Consider the following 16,834-nt stretch of genomic DNA (forward strand, 5'->3'; position numbering starts at 1 on the left):
TTTTTCTTTAAGAATAAAAAAAAAAAGCCATACTTTCGGTAAATGCAAATGAAATGTAAAAAAAAAAAAAAATCATCATCATGCTATTTTTCCCCTGCCCAGATAGATGAAATGTTTGAGGAGCAAAGACAGAGGAGGAATCCATGCCTCCTCCGCCGCCGCCGCCCTTTTTCGTGATGTGGTTTTCATGTTTACTTTGCATTAGAGAAAATCCCCCCTCTGCTCTGTGATTATTCACATCGGGCTGTCAGGCTTACGGTTATTTACATTGCTAATAGAATCCTTAATTGAGGTCAAGTTGAGGCGTATCTCCTGCCGCATAATTCCGATTTGTCGGTGGGAGGATTCAAAACAGCGGAACGCCAGAGCGAGACAGCAGGAAGTGGCAGCGCTCCGCTCGGCCTCGGCCACATTAACCTTGCAGAGGACAAAGAAAGTGAGGAAGTTGTGACAGCTCGGTCATGAATACTCCCCCCGCTCCGCCCCCCCCCCTCCCCGACAGTGTCACCGAATCTTTTTTTTTTTCCTTTGTCCTGTATTGTCACCGGGACTTTGGCTCGGGCCCATCACGTGTCAGGTGATGGTTCGGGTGACACCCCCCCCCCCCTCCCCCCGCCCCCAACCCCCCCCAACCCCCCGCGCCGTAGTGGCAGAGCAGCAACTTCCAAAAAGGCGACCACTTCCGCTGAGCATCATTAACATAAACACAAAAAAAAAAAAAAAAAAAAAGGAGTTGCAGAAATCCAAAGTGCCCTGATTGTAAATAGGAGGAAGTAAAAGGTCAAATGGAAAATGTCAGTGCCGTCCTCCTGGGCGCAACAGATTGCCGCGATGTCTGCGCTGCCTGCAGCACCTCTATAATTATTTTCTATTAATCTCAGACGATGACGTAGGGTTTTATTTTTGAGGATCGGATGGCAGGTGGTTGAATGGATAGACTCTAAATAAATGGATCAGGAGGAAGAAAATACGCAAAAATAGCACTTGTTAGCTTATTAGCTGCAACAAAAAGATGATAGAAAAGGTCACCCGTTTTCACCAGCTAGCTGCAGCTACCTTTTGGAGAAATACATACTGACACAGGGGGTGGCAAAAAAGGAAAAAACTGTTTTAAAGTTTTAGGCATCCAGCGAGGCTAATGTCATAGAAGGTCATATATATGTAAATAGTGTCATACTTCTGATTTAGCAAGTTAGCTAGTCTGCAGCTAATTAAAGTTATTGTTACGTCCCAAAGACTTCTGGGCGAATACTACAAATAAAAATGTTACCCTGATTTTTATCAGCTTTCTCGCGGGCTAATGCAACGTTGTATATTATTGTGCATGCTCATACTGTATGCACTGAATCAATATGTTATGAATGTTCAAATCTTGCTGACTGGAGGATGGTGCGACAGCTGACACCTACCATCCTCGGCACATGTTTGGCTGCCTCCAGTTTAGATCGTTTAACTCTGTCCTCTTTGGTATTCCACTTGAATCCCTTCACAAGCTTCAACTCGTCCAGAACTCTGCTGCTCTTCCACCTCCAGAACCGTCCGCTCCCCGTATTCCCGCTACCCTTCCAAGAACTCCGCTGGCTTCCGCTTTGATACCGCATCGATTTATAAGATTCTGCCTCTGGTTTTCAAGGCCATCCCCAACTCCTCAAAACATACATTTCTAAACCCCTCTGCCCCAAGCCTCTGGAACTTTCTTAAACCAGGCATCAGAAATGTCATCAGTCTTCCAACTTTTAATTCACATATTCTGTGCACCTCCAGTCTATTTCATCGCCTTGTGAGCATTTAAGTGAGTGAGTCAGTGTTTTGGGAGACGCTTATAAATGAAAGAACTTTTTTTTTTTTGTCATTATGAAGATTAATATTATGAAAATCAATCCAATGATTAAGCTGGAGCACAAGGATGGTTAAGAGGTTTGAGATGAATGTCTTCCCTCCAAAATAATAATAATCATAAGAAAAAAAAAAACTTGTCTTGTGATGCTGTAAAAATTGGTGAATTTTTGTGCCTCTCATCTAAATTCAAAACATCACATGTCCAAAGAACGCATGTTTCCAAACTTGGACTAAACTATGCTCAGAAAACTGGGCTAGCATAGCTTAGCAATGCTAAGCTTAGCATAGCTAAGAAATCAAATTATTTTTTTTTAGTTCAGTAAAAACTAATTCGATTTTTTTGCAATTAGTGAAACATTAACGTTGTTCATAAGTGGAGGCACTCTAAAATATTATCCCTCTGAACTATGGTTCGCTTTTATATTTAACCACGCAACAGCATCATTCAAATAGCTCCACTTCAAGCAACAACAACTATAATCAGCAACAATGAGTGAATTAGAAAGAAGACGTAGAGAGTACAGATATTTGTGGAGCGAGTAAAAGTAAAAAGTCGGCAGAAAGAAAAATACTTGAGTGCACATGAAAAATCTACTCTAGCACAGTAATAAAACAAAATTGCACTTTGCTACTTCCTACCTCCGCCAGGAAGTTTGATTTACCATGCACACCAAAATACTTGATTTTTATCAGTGTGAATGACTCACGCTTATAAAATATTCAATGGCACATATGAATTGGAACCGAACGTGCCGAAATCTCTGCTCACTTGCGGCTGAATCCTCTCTCGTTTTGGTTGCGGTTCATAAATACTTGGATTTGCCACTTCCATCCACCCGCTCCAACGGGCAGCTTTGGGGATTTGGGAAGAGATAGTAGGCCACTCGGAACAATTCCTTGCCCCCGGGCTCAAAATGTCACACTGGACTACAAAAGGAGAAAAAGAAAGAAAAAAAAAAAAAAAAAAAAAGAAGTCTCATAATTCAGCAGCACCCTGCCATGAACTTTGCAAGGCGCGTTAGTGCTCCCGAGAGGATTAACCCTTGAATGAGCCCGCCACGCTTTAATGAAAATAGGAGCCCCCTAGAGGTCATCAGTGACTATTTAAGCCTCGCAAGCTTGTTAAATCGTAATCTGGCTGCGACACCCTTTAATTTGAGGAGCCTTAACTTCTAATGATTTCAGCGAAAACGCTGCGGAGGAAAACAACCGAACCGTCCCCGCATCTCTCGCCGGCCCTGGGGATGCTTGAATTCTTTTTGCGAGGGACAAGGGAACTTTTTTTTTTTTTCTTCTCTCTTTTAATTAAAGTTTAAAGCAGGGATAAGGCAGGGTGTTGTGTAAACATAATGACTTGTCACAGTTTCCAGCCGAGAGGACGCCTTCGACTCGTCTCCCTGAAAATGAAGGCGTTGCTGCCGATAAGGTGCTTCCGCAGATGCGGTTTTCTCTTATTTGTTTGCGGGGGAGGGGAAGACGCGAGTCTTTCGGCGGAATCCCGCTCGGGATTTAGAGTTAATCTGTGAAAGGTGTCTGACATTAATCACCGACTGAAATTCGGCGGGATGTCTGAGCACAGCCTCTCATGTACATATAACTGGGATGGTCAGCGAATGATCACGCAGTGCTGAGTTAACGTTTGTTGACGTCAATGTTTTGTGTGTGAATTAAGCCGCCGCTCCTGGAATTAAACTAAATTAAAAATTTTTTAAATATAATTGCCTTGCAGGTTATTTATGAAGATTTTTCTCTGTTTTTCCTACATCTGGACACACTTATCGTTATTGTTTACTGTGATGGGGATTGTCGCGAACTGAACGGATAATGACATCGTGATACTGCGTGTAAATGCGACAGGTATGTGTTGTAAAACTTAAAGGGGTGGTTAAGAAATTTTGAAAGTAGGACCTCATTTCCAGGTTAGCCAGTGTGTATTTAGTCTAGCTGAGTTCGCTGGTGCTATGCCAGTGCAAGTCAATGGTTTCTGCTACCCTGCCATTACCTACTTCAAAGTGCATCCCACGCAAATAAATGAGCACGGCAGACTATCGACGTCAATGTCTGTGTTGTTCAAATAACATTAAAAAAATAAAAGGGACTAGAGTGTCCTGTTGTCTGCTTTTGTAGCAGTGCCACAACAGCCTAGCCTACTACGAACAACAGGAAGTATAACTACATAACACTTCCTGCTAAGCTTGAAATCTGTTGAAAGTGTCTCCAACTGATAAATAATGCGCCGACTAACTCGGAACCGAGGTCCTATCCCCACGAAAACCGCTCACGCGACTTGACGCTAGCTCAGTCATGCCTGAGCGCGCCCGGAGACGCCACGCGCGAAACAAAAAGTTATGCAATAATTAATCGCCGACTGTTTTGGATGATCAATTTACCCAATTAAATTTAAATGTTAACATTTTCCTGCGTCCTTAGGCACGTTCAAGTCGCGGCGAAACGAGACATTTAGGGCTGTCACCTCTGGGGGAACAAATTGACATTTTGCCTGCTGCGTTTGCATCGGGAAAAAAAAAAAAAAAAAAAAAAAAAAAAGAAAACGTCGAAAAGAAAATAAGCTTTAGCCGCCCGACCCAGTTTACGCGGCGGGCGCGAGGAGGGAAACGTGGCTGACAGGTGAGGGGATCATCGGGAGAGCATGAAGTGAAAAACAAGTTCCAGCGACTTACTGACAATTTTGTCACGGCTCGGCGCCTCTGATGTGTTTGCTTACACTATCTGCTGTCAGGAGGAGCTCAGACAAACACGGCAGATTACGGGCAGCGTTGGGTGACGCGCGCAGATATTCACGCACCCTTCCAGGAGCCGGTGAACCGCGCAGAGGCAAATCAAAGTTTGGAGCCCTTGCGGCATTACTTCGGTCAGATTAAAGTTGCCATGTTATGGAAATTCAATTTAGCAACACACACACACACACACACACACACACACACACACACACACACACACACACTACTGTTCAAAAGTTTTGGGGTCACTGACTCATTTCTGCATTGAGCTGCATGATAATCATTTCCACGAAATTATGATCTGGAATGCTCTGCCATCCTTATGAGTGCACAAAAATATCAGTCGCGACGTGCTTAACAAGTACGGCGACATTTCAGTGTTTAATAAAAGCCATTACCAAGTTCCAATTAAAAGTGATTGAGAGAGTCCCAGGTGTGCACAATTCTGTGAAGAGTCGGCTGTTTTATAAAATATAAACCATGATGCTTGGTGTATTCCTCTATTGTTCAGCACACACAACTGTGTGATTTTAGTACATTGCTTCATTTTATAAATGTTAACTTTTTTTTTTTTTTTTCTAGCAACGTGAAAGCATTCAACTTCTGTAATCATGGCCACATATTGCAAACTTCATATTCATTCTGTAAAATCACATTCAGTTAGACATTCAAGGCAACAACTGTCAAAGCCATCCCATAATGTGTCCAGCACATCCTGACGGACTTTTGTGCACTAGTGATGTTCTTAGAGGAGTGCACTGGATTATTTTATGAAGCTGGTTATAATGGAGTTCAATGCAGAAATGAGTCAGTGACCCCAAACTTTTGAACGGTGGGGTTCATTCACACAGCGAGGCCAACCTGACATCAAACCTCCTGTTTAGCGCCTGTGGGAAGCAAAACATTGAGCATAGGCTGCACCAACCAAAAAAAAAAGAGAGAAAAAAAAAGAAAACCAACCCAAAAACACAGAGACGCGTGCATCGATCGCCCCCCCCCACCCCGGCTTCCAAACTGTGATTGTTTGGTCTCCGTAGGGGTCCGTCAGGTGGATCGGAAAAAGAACCAGAGGGGTCGGGTGTGAAAGCACTCCGACACCCCTGGATGGTCGCCGAGCGGCCCCGCGGACGCCCTGCGCGCGAGAGGCGGCCTCCTCGCAGGTATGTTCTGAACGGCCCCGGGTGTCCGTAATGATTTATCACTGGACAGTTAACTGTCAAAGAGCCGGGACCCCGCCGATCGATGCAGGCGCCGGCAACCTTACGTGAGTGGATTCTCGATGGTCAGTAAAGTGCGAAGGAAGCAAAAGGTAACGGCACGCGAAGTGCAATGATCTCACCTGTCATGTTGCAGTACACCTGCGCGGGACCCAGGGGGCCGCTCCCATCCGGATCAATGGCGTAGAAGCCAGAGGAGCTGCCAATCAGCTTGTAGGCCTCGCAGGACGACTCGTAGATGGCTGGGAAGAAGGAGGGGGGGGGGGGGGGTTAAAATAAAGAGAAAATTCCTTATTCCTGCGAGGATCAGCCCACGCTGCCTCGCTCACCCCTCTTGCACAGCATCTTTATTTATGACTTCTTAAAAATAAAATATTATTCGTTATTGCTAGTAGTAGCAAAACTAGTTTTACTCCCCACAATTTGAATTCACGCTAGCCAGCTCCCCTCTCTGTGGCACTTTCTTCAGAGTGCGGCTTCAGTAAATTCCGTGTTTGTTCGGCCTCAGCTGAGGAAATCTTTGGAGTTTTTCAATCAGGCAGCTCGAGGCCAGCGCCGTTTCTCATCATTACCTCGCCTGTGGTACCTTGGAGCTGTGTTACAAGAAAAAAAAACAAAACAACCAAAGAAACAAACATCTACCTTAACAAAATGGGACACCCTTCCATGAACCCGAAGCTCCTCAAGACAGAGGACAGCGCCGGAAGGAAAGGACGATCAAAATGTGGCGAAATGCTGGGCTGCCGAGCACAAATCAGCGGCAAAAACCTGATCGCATCTTTCAGATGGTGCTGGCTAGATATTAGGAATCCATCTGTGAGGGGATGATCTGATGCGTGCGTCCAGATACACGGGCCATGATACGATTCAGGGAAGCATGATGTAACGCGGTGCAATGCAAAGCTAGCGTTTACTTGTGTTGCCAGTGAAATAAGTCAAATAAGTACCAAGGTTAATTCAATGTTTAAAAAAAGAACAAAGTACCGGTATGTGAGTGTGTGTGTCTCTCTCACTATATATGTATATATATATGTGTGGGTGTATATATGTATAAATATATATATATATATACATATATATATATATATATATCTGCTTATTACAGTGTAATCTAAATAGTCAGCAAATCTTGTACTCTGTTGGGCTGCAATAAATATAAAAAAAGGGCAATTTTATAAAAAAAAAAAAAAAAAAAAAAAACCCACAACCACCCACCATATGTTGGTTATTTATGATGTACAGACGGACAAAAGACGAAACAAAACAAAACAAAAAAACTCGAGGGATGATGGATGAATGACTAAAAATCTTTGATAAACACAAAATGAAATCTGTCGGATGTGGCCGTGTCAAAACACTGTGTTAACCCGACACACGGCGACATGTTGTCAACCTTTTCAGCCTTTTTCCGAATTCTCCACATTTTCGACAACTTCGCTTTTCCGACTGACAGCTCACTGCGGAAAAGCGAAGTTGATGATGTAAATACCATCACTGTAAATACCATCACTTTTCATCTTGTACACGTACTGATCCATCTGGCACCGCCAAGACTTTGTTTGCCTCGAAGGTGCATTAACGTTGCCTTGGATTATTGAAAAGTCTTTAAAGAGCATCCGGACCGTCCATCCATCCATTTTCAATACCAGCTTATTCCTCAGCTCAGGGTCACGGGGGTCTGCTGCCTATCCCAGCTGTCATAGGGCGAAGGCAAGGTGACACTCACACACCCACCTACAGTTTAGAGTTTCCAATTCACCTGACATGCATGTTTTTTTTTTTTTTTTTTGGACTGCCACCGTGTCGCCCATATATATATACATATATATTTATATATACTTGGACTTTATTTTGTTTGGTACCAGACTGTAATTCAATGAAATGTCATCTCATTGCGATGGCTGCCCACAGTTTTAAATCTGGCTCGGGGAAGACAGCCAAGCCACACCAGACGTGTGGCCGGTATACCACGGAACACTGAGCAGCCTTGAGCCGTGGCATCACACGGTCAAAGGAGAACTATTGCTCACAGTGCTTATTATATCACAAGACAACCAGTGGCAGTCAATTTGAGGATGTTGCATTTTTTTTTTTTTTACCCAAGGCAGTACATCGGCTACTGAAAAGCTTCATGTCTTGTCGTAATAGATCATTTATTATTATTAGTGTCTGACTTTGTGCATAAATTGAAAAAAAGTTCACAAAAACAAACACCAACAGTCGATGCCTCTTGACCTGAAACATGGTTCATGATTATTTTTTTGGTCTGTTTTTGAGTCATGGGCTTAAAAATCCGGATAATTCCCACGTGATGTCTCGGTTTCCTCTGTGCCGTGTCCTGCCTCGTTCTGATTGGCTGACACGTCCCGATCGATCACGCGAGTTCCTGAGGTATGATGGGACGTGACACAACTACGTTTGCACCGTGGGCCCCATAGGGCAGAAGTACATTCGAGAAGTTGGACATTCCGGCTCCAGGTGAGCGACTGCACTGGAATGAACCGACGGCCGTGTCGGATGCCTCCGGGACATTTCCCTTATGCCGCGTGTGTTTGATTTCCTGTTTGCGGTGATGCAACACAACATACGCACTGATCTACAGCCGACGTGGACCGGGTGCGTAAAAATAGAGCCGGCAAGCATCTTCTGGGACAGCTCGGAGAATCTGTCGCTGCCGTGTGCAGCGGAATCGGGAAGAACTGGAATGAATTCTATTTGCCCCGGGGTTCACCTCGCGCATGTTCCATTACCACTCCGCACTTATGGAATTCAACAGAGGTAGGATGGCGAGGGATGGAAATGTATTCTATTTACTCCGGAGTGCTCTTTTTTTTTTTTTTTTTTTTTTGCCAGTTTAGAAGGAATTGTTTACGTAGCTGAGTTAGCCACCGCGCTTTACGTAGATTGGAAATATCACGGTTGTCGTTTTTCCCTGAGAAGAGACACCGTTAATGTGTTAAAAGGGCCTGAAGGTTCGGAGTCGAGTTTTTACAATAAAGGCATCAAGGACTTACTGAGGGAAGCATCTCAGAGGCGATGAAAAATTGAAGCCAAGTCAGTTTTAAAGCTTAATGTCCGCAGTTTGATTTGGTGTGGGGTTTGTTTTCAGTTTCGTTTCATCCCTGTGATGTTACACATGAATAAATGCTTATAGTTAAATATTGAACGAGATGTAGGACTCGAGCTGGATCCCGAGCAATGTCTGTCTGGCGTCTGAGCGGGCAAGTGTTTTGAACGAGCGGAAGCGCGACAGCGCCAACTGGCGGACTCCTGCCACTGCCTCGGTTTGTTTTGGTTCACCGCCAGGGTCAGCAGTGGCGCGCCTTCAAGTCTGGAGGCTACAGCTGCTTGTTTTTGGCGCGATAAACCCCAATTTCCATACACCCTGTCTTCGCCGCGCACTCACCGAGCAAATCGCAGCCATCCCAGTCAATGGTTGCGTGTCCGGGGCGTCCCAGGACGCTCCGCTTGGCCAGGGATCCACGGCTGGTGTGTTTTCCTCGCGACTTTCTGGTGTATTTTCTCAGCGACTTTTGCCAACATTTTGCATCAATTACAGCAATCGAAATCGCAGTGAACAATGATTTGAATGCCGCACGGCACCGGATACAATTCAAAATACAGCACAATGCAAGAAATTCCAATTGCGAAACCTCAAAAATTTCCCAAGAACGTTGTCACTTCCGTGACAGACAACTAATGAGTCGGTTACTATTCATTTTATCTGAAGGTGAAACGCACTTAATTCTAAATGCAATAAACTCTCAGGAGATAAAGAGCTTTTTTGTAGGGGTAGAAACTCGATACTGATGTGAAAAGCAAAGCAAACTCCGATTACATTTTATTATTGCTCTTCCACTTCTGTTGATTAAGCTATTATTTTTGGCCCCGCTCTGGCTTTTTCTGTTTTCGCGGGAGTTCCCTCGTGAGCTCTGCCGCGAGTTTGCGATCTCGTGGCTCTAGCGGGCCCAGACGGAAAGGTGGCAACTCGGGTGCGAACGCGACCCTGAAGTGCCTCCCGCTTGCCGCGACCCAGTTGAATCCGTCGGCATAACCGCGCTGATTATCTGCGCAGAGGATCCGCGGCGACTGCGCGACTTCCAGGTTCTGCTAAAAAATATGCTAAACTCGGAAACAGCCGGGGAGGAGAGGATGCTGCTGCTGCTGCTGCTTCTGCCGTCTGTCACGGAAGCCCTGCGACAAGCAAAGCGAAACCACATTCGCCGGGACACAAACAGGAAATCGGTATTCCGAGAAGACACGGTTCTGATTTCGCAGAATTTTTTTTATTTTTATTTATTTATTTATTTTTTGCCGTCGTCGTCGTTGTTGTTGTTTTCGAGGAGCCCGACTCTCAACTCTGAGATATCAAGGAGGATGTTTGGCGGGTGACACCATGAAAAACCCCGACACCTCTGAAGAAAAGCCGCCGACACTCGGAGCGACTTTGAAGGCAGCGGCTCGAAAGTTATTTACGGAAGCGGGGAATTCTCCGGGAAAAAAATGTCTCTCGCCGTGAAGATAGTGGCAGTGAGCGCCGAGGTCACGCCAGGTTGTGGAAGGTCGGTGTTTTCTTTTTTTTTTTTTTTCATTTCTTTTTTTTTTTTTACGCTTCGAGAAAAAGAAGAGGGGGGGGGGGGGGGAGTTGCTAGACTAGACAGGCAGGTGCGCGAGTATGCAGAATGAGATGACACGGCTGTGAGGCGTCCGAGGCGGATGGTTGCTTGTCTGTTTTGTATCTAGATTTGTTTTATTCTTGGTGGGAGAAAAAAAAAAAAAAAAGATGGGTGGGGGGGTGGGTGAGATACTCACAGTTGTGACAGGTCGCTCCGGAGTAGCCCGTCCCCGAGCAGTCGCAGGAGAAGGAGCTCCACGTCTGCGAGCAGCGGCCGCCGTGCTCGCACAGGTTGGGGAGGCACCTGCGAGAAGGAGGCACAAGAAAACCACAAAATTTAACTTTAAACTCCCACTCATTTGCTCTCTTTGAAAAAAAAAAAAAAAAAAAAAAGTCTCCGGCGAGACTGACGCAACGCCGAAAAGCTTATTATGCTTATTAAAGCATAAATTCAATTGTGTGTTTTGCAATCAACAGGAGCGACTGGAGGAATCCGGAGACGTGATCATTACCTGATAGCTGCTAATAGTTCCTGATTATGCCGGCTAATGGAGCCGCTGGTTTTTTGTTTGTTTTTTTTCCGACACAGGTTTTTTTTTTTTTTATACTCCCAGCGCACTTTTATCTCGCCGCTATTGGGGGAGTGGTAAGAGGGTGGGGTGGTGGGGGGCAAAATCAGCTCCGTAGTTCCTCGGCGGCGTGAGAACAAAACATCAAACGAGGCTCTCAAGGCGGCAGGTACGACCGAAAACAAAAAAACAAAAAAATAAAAAATAAATTATGCCGTCTCTCTTTTGTTGCTTGCCTCCGTGTTTACATACCTGATCTTTTATTTATCAGGCGAGCGAGACCCCTCCGCTCGGCGGCTCTCTTTGGAATTTTGATTCCGCGCGCAATTAGGAGCAGCCGCTTTGGAGCGCGCCCAACAGACTAATTTGCTGTTTATTCATGTTTCATTTAAGCAAAGAAAGGAAGAAATCCCTCCCCCTTCTCCCCCCCCAGTGAAACAACAGCCAGTATGAAATGATCCGGCCTCGTACCGCGGCCTTATCCGCATTGAAAGAAGCCCCCTTTCTTCTAAAAATAAAAAGCACGATTGTCACCTTCAGAGTAGAATGGCCATTAATGGGATTTTGACACAATGAGCGCTTTGCAGAAATTTCAAACCGCACTCGTCTGATTAATAGTCCCTTCCTTGAGCCTCCTTCAGTTTCACATAATTGCTAGCCTTTGGAGCGTGCGTCTATAATTTCATACACTTTCATCTCCCACCTATTAGCGGGCTGGAGCGCCGTTAGCTGGCCGAGCAGCCCCGCGAAAAAACAAGGATCGGGTTGCGGCCGCTGGTTTAATTACCAGCGGGGCTATTTTCCACGGCGTTCGCGGGTGCCCTTACAGGTCGAGGATAAACAGTAGCTGCCAACACTTAAGTCAATGCCGGCCATAAATCGAGTCGCAAGGTTTAATTACACTCGGCGTTTAGAAGGAGAAGCAGAAGAATAAGAAAAAAAAAGAGGAGGTATTTAGGCTCAGTTCCATTTCTCAATTTTAGCCCCGGGGCCCTTTGGAAACGAGTCACGCTCGCTTTGCAGGGAAATAAGAGGGCTTTTTTTTTTTTTTTTTTACGGCGCGTTGCGTCATTTCGGAGTCTGCGACGCTTTTAGAAGCAAAGATTCAGACTCTTGTTCCTTGACTTGCATGAGCCGCAGGCCTCCAGCCGATGACGTGGACGTTTGTGCCACGTTAGTTCGTTGAAAAAGAAATGTTGGAATGTGCGAAAAGCACAAATTCTGCGCTAGCTCAATAGCTCGCTTTTGGCACCGGATTCCGTTTCTGTCGGACGCTGGAACACGACGTGACGTCCCCAAAACGACGGGGCAACAGGAATGTCAACTGTCTGATTTTGTTGCTTGTTGTTCTTTTCCCTGTTGATGTGTGTGTGTGTGTGTGTGTGTGTGTGTGTGTGTGTGTGTGTGTGTTTTTTTAAGTTTTTCCTCACCCAGTTTGAGGGTTGAGGGTGTTGTAACTACAGAAAATGCAAAGCTAGCTGTAACTGCAAACCGTATTGATTGACTGACAAATTGATTGATTGATTGTTCCTACTCTCGAAAGTTATAGACACCACTTAGCTTAGCACGCTAGTCAAATCCAGGGAGCTTTTTGGGGCGAAGCCTTTAATGCTAATCCTAACTGTGTGCAATTTGTTGCAACAAATGGTCTTAAACAATGACAAGTGTTCCTGCATGAATGTCTTTTTTGTTTGTACTTCTGGTCATACGAATTCAGTCGTGTGCTATCACACGGTCCTCAGCTAGCCGGTCATGTGGCTAAAGCAGACTGGAAGGAGCACTCACGCAGTGCAAACAAAGGGTAACAAAAACAAAAACTGAAATCTAAGTACGATGGAACACCTCAGATAAGTTGACATTTGCTTATTTCTTATTAGACAGTTAATCTCGACAAGCAGTTTCTGTTGGCGCGTTTGGCTTGTGTCAAGTGTATTGCTCCTTAATCATCTTCATCAACGATGTTGCAGCTTGTTACTGAGACTTTATGACCTATTCTGAGGAGTGCATGCTTGGAACAAGAGTAGCAACAGTTCCAAAGCCGTTTCATTAACAATCAGAAGTACAATTTTTTTTTTTTTTTTTTTTTTCCAAAGTGATCGTTTTACTTCAAGCATTACTTTGGTACAATATGTCTTCAAATAAGTGAAAGGACAGCCAAATGGAACCCACTGATTTAGTTTCGATGAAACAATGTAATGCATGTACTTATGTGCTTTTTCTCATGTCCAGTAAAGTTTTTTACGTATATATACACACCTAATATTTTTACATTTTATTTAGATCAAGAATATTTTTCACGTCACACAGATCATTTTCCTTCCTTTAAGCAATGTACGTCCAATTTTTGTACTATTTTTCTCATTTTTGATCTATAGATCTCATTTCTGCTCAAAGTGGACGCCAAGATCACTGAGCTGTAAAATATACTAACCCAGATACCAACACTTGACCCCAAACCGTTATCCGTAACAGACTCTGTGCAGCCCGCATCGGCGGCTGCATAACAGAGCTTGACGTGGGATTCAGCCTTCCCGCAAGATAATTCTTCCTTCCTCCATGCTCGTTAAAAAAAAAAAAAATCTGGCACGGCAACCGTCGCTAGCCACGTGTGACAAAACAGCTGAAGCCTCGCGTGTCACGTCCACATGACAGAAGCCGCACACGCAGACATCGCCGACGCGTCACAGGCTGCGACGTCCGACAACTTCATTTCAGCCTGGCACAGTACCCGGCGAGAGCGAGTGCACGCTCGGCGCTGTATAATGCATGGAAATGCTTGTTCTTTCTCCAGGATGCATCAGAAACCTTTTATGTTTGCATCTCCTTTGTAGAACACATGACCCCATTTCCCCATGATATCATAAAAGATGTAATATATTTAACTGGTTTTATTGTTCTCTCTCTCTCTCTCTCTCTCTCTCTTTTTTTTTCTTTTTTCTTTTTAGCTTTAACTTTTACGCGAGGCAGTAACTTCGCAAACTGACACCAAATTGAGTGTTTCGCTGATTTGGGGGTGAATTTATTTCACATGGCCACTTGGGAAACAGTCAGTAGGTAGGCTTTGGTCAGAGGGACAACCCTCTTTCATTTCTGTCAAGATTATTTACATTATATTATATTCTACCAGTCTTCTCTACCATTTCATTAAAAAAAAATTTAGGCGTCATTTAGGGCCTTGTGACTCATCCCTCCTTGTCTCTAACTCGATGTGCGTCTGCTGTTCTAACTGCTTTTGCGTGATCACATCAAGCTGATTGCTGTTTTTTCCTCTTCGTTTTGCTGGTTTTGTTTCAACTAAACTCCTTCCTTGCAGCGCGCCGTGAGCGAACAAACCACTCAGCCACTCACAGTCCGGCCCCGCTGACAAAATGAAATCACTCCCCTCTGAGGATTGTTGATCTTTTACTCTTTCTTTCTCAATCAAAATGATTATTTCCCTGTTGATTCTTCTTGGGGAGTGTGGTTTGCATGGCCAGCTATAGGTCTGTTTAAAGAACAACAACACCTTTTGGGGATATCCACAAGACAGGAGACGCCATTGGGTGTATTTGTCTTGCTTTTGGTAATACCTGGATGACCACAGGTTGCTGTACAATTTTTCATCTGCCAGTAAACCTGCAAGAAATGCCTGTGATCCTTGCCTGCGTAGGTACGGTATCTGTCCGGGGCTATGGAATGTGTCCGGGGTCCTACGGCAACTCTATTAGGACAAACTACATCGCAGTCGGAGAGATAGATAGAATAGTAGATAGGTATAGGTAGATGGATATAATCATATTATACATGTATATATATATATATATATATATATATATATATATATATATAGACAAACTACATCACGGTCTAACAAACAAACGGAAGAACGAACGATAGCGGGATAGACAGCCATCTACCTATTTGTTAGTTCATTCTATCCATTACGTATATAAATATATGTATAATATATAATATATATCCATCCATTTAACTACTTTTCTATTTTTCCGACCGCGATGTCGTTTGTCCTAATAGAGTTGCCGTAGGACCTCCCATAGCCCCGGAGAGAGATTCTGTACCTACACCTCCTTTGACTTATTTCAACTTTGAAGTGATTGATCAACAACTACAAAAAAGCGCTTGCACATCAGTTGACCAGGAGGACCAGGAAAGATCTGCACTACCCCCCCCCCCCCCCGAGTCTTTCCTTGCGTGGAACAGGAGTGACTCTTATAAACTCCAAAATGTGTGACGACTAAAAAGTAGCTGGTCTCCGAAATGCTACAATGGAGCCTGTTGGATGTTTTTTTTTTTTTTATTAGTTCAAGGAGCGAGCCAATGATGTGTGTCAAAATTAACTTAACCTCTGTGAAATTGTTACAAGTCCAAAAGCAGTTTTAGTTCAAAAAGGTAAGCTGCAGGAAGAGTACAGCTTGCTTGGAAAACATTGGAAGGTGATTGGCCCATCCATCCTTCCCTGGGTGATTCTCACCCCCCCCCGCCCCCAAGCTTCCATACAACCGACGCGCACTGTGGAGCAAATGGATTCCATTCAAGTCAATGGTTGCATTTACACAGGGCGCGGAGCGAAGAGTCTCCGGAGCGTCCCGGAAGCGCTACGGCGCTCCGCTTCGCCAGACGTGCGAGTCCAGTCTATTTTCCAGCGACTGTACACCTATTTTGCCGTTTCTCCAGGCCGCAGAGATCGCATCGCGCCGAACAGGAAATTAAACACGCGCGGCGTCCGATAAGTTTGAAAATACAGCAAAATGCGCAGACTTTGGATTGTGAAATCTTAATACTTTCTCAAGCCACGTGACATCGTGACGCCTGAGTGATCAAGTCGACGCTTGGAGGATTCAGTTTAACTTTGCATCACATGAACATCCAACAGACACATTAGCACAATGACGTAACAATATGTGAGATTAATGTAAATGGCATAGCAACCTTAGATTGAATTTATTACTGCTGTTCATCTTCTATTCAACTATTCTTTTTGTCTCTTGCCCACTATTTTCTTTACAAGATGTTGAAATCTCCCCTTCCCTTGTCTCGCGGCTCCACCACGGTCCTGAGTTCTTGCTCTCCTGCGAAGGCCAAGCCCCTTCAAACCTTACAAAACTAATGCAGTGCTCCAACTCCGCAACCGGGTCGAACTGAAGCTTCTCGGGAGGTTTGATGATCTGTGAGGATTCAAACTTGAAAACCCCTGCGATCCAGCTCGCGGTCTGGGGTCTTCGTTTCGAGCCGCTCCAAATGTGTCCTTTTGTCTGAGCCGTTTCATTTCGACGGCTAATTTCACCGTTGCGGGCCGGTGCTCGACAAACGTGTCTCCCGCAGCAGCTGCAGCTGTTTTCAGCTCCGATAAACACGACCTGGCCCGCATCGCGGCGACAGACGGCCACGGTCAACCTCTCCCTGCCGAGTTGGAGACGAGGAGGGAGGGTCCCAGCGGCCCAGGAGTCGGCGAGAGAACATCACCCATCCGGGGGGCGGGTGGAGAGCAAAACCCTGAGCCAACAAGTTGATAACGATCCAAATGTTTGGTCCGGCCAGAGAGAGAGAGAGAAAAAAAGAAAAACCCAAACCAAAAACCTTGATCTGCAGACTGATGACAGCTTGCACCACCTCACGTTCTCTGCAGCTGTACAGAATAATGGATGTAAATGAGTAATTTTTTATGAGCTAAATTATGCAGTGACTATTAAAATTTATGATAGATAAAAAATGCATTAATTTCTTTCCTACATTTTGCATTTCATTTTAATCCATCCCCCCGCCCTCGAGAGATTAGGGCTGAGAAAACCTTGGACGCAAAGAATATTCAGTCATTATCTCCTCGCGCTGCAGGAGAAGAAGGCTGAAGGTTCC

General features: G+C 44.8%; 1 protein-coding gene across 2 annotated transcripts in view; it reads right to left on the minus strand.

The window, feature by feature from the left end:
• Positions 1-16,834, minus strand: part of cntnap5a (contactin associated protein family member 5a) — a 146,062-nt gene that overhangs the window by 53,157 nt on the left and 76,071 nt on the right. For both annotated transcript variants that reach the window (XM_076030853.1, XM_076030854.1), the window contains exons 11-12: positions 10,610-10,716; positions 5,920-6,039 (exon numbers count right to left, since the gene is read on the minus strand). In XM_076030853.1, coding sequence (XP_075886968.1) covers positions 5,920-6,039; positions 10,610-10,716 — 227 coding nt within the window. The remainder of the gene's footprint in view (positions 1-5,919; positions 6,040-10,609; positions 10,717-16,834) is intronic.

The sequence above is a fragment of the Nelusetta ayraudi genome, unplaced genomic scaffold (genome assembly GCF_046127955.1).
Source record: "Nelusetta ayraudi isolate G7.1 ecotype Tasmania unplaced genomic scaffold, CSIRO-AGI_Nayr_v1 ptg000031l, whole genome shotgun sequence".
NCBI lineage: Eukaryota > Metazoa > Chordata > Actinopteri > Tetraodontiformes > Monacanthidae > Nelusetta > Nelusetta ayraudi.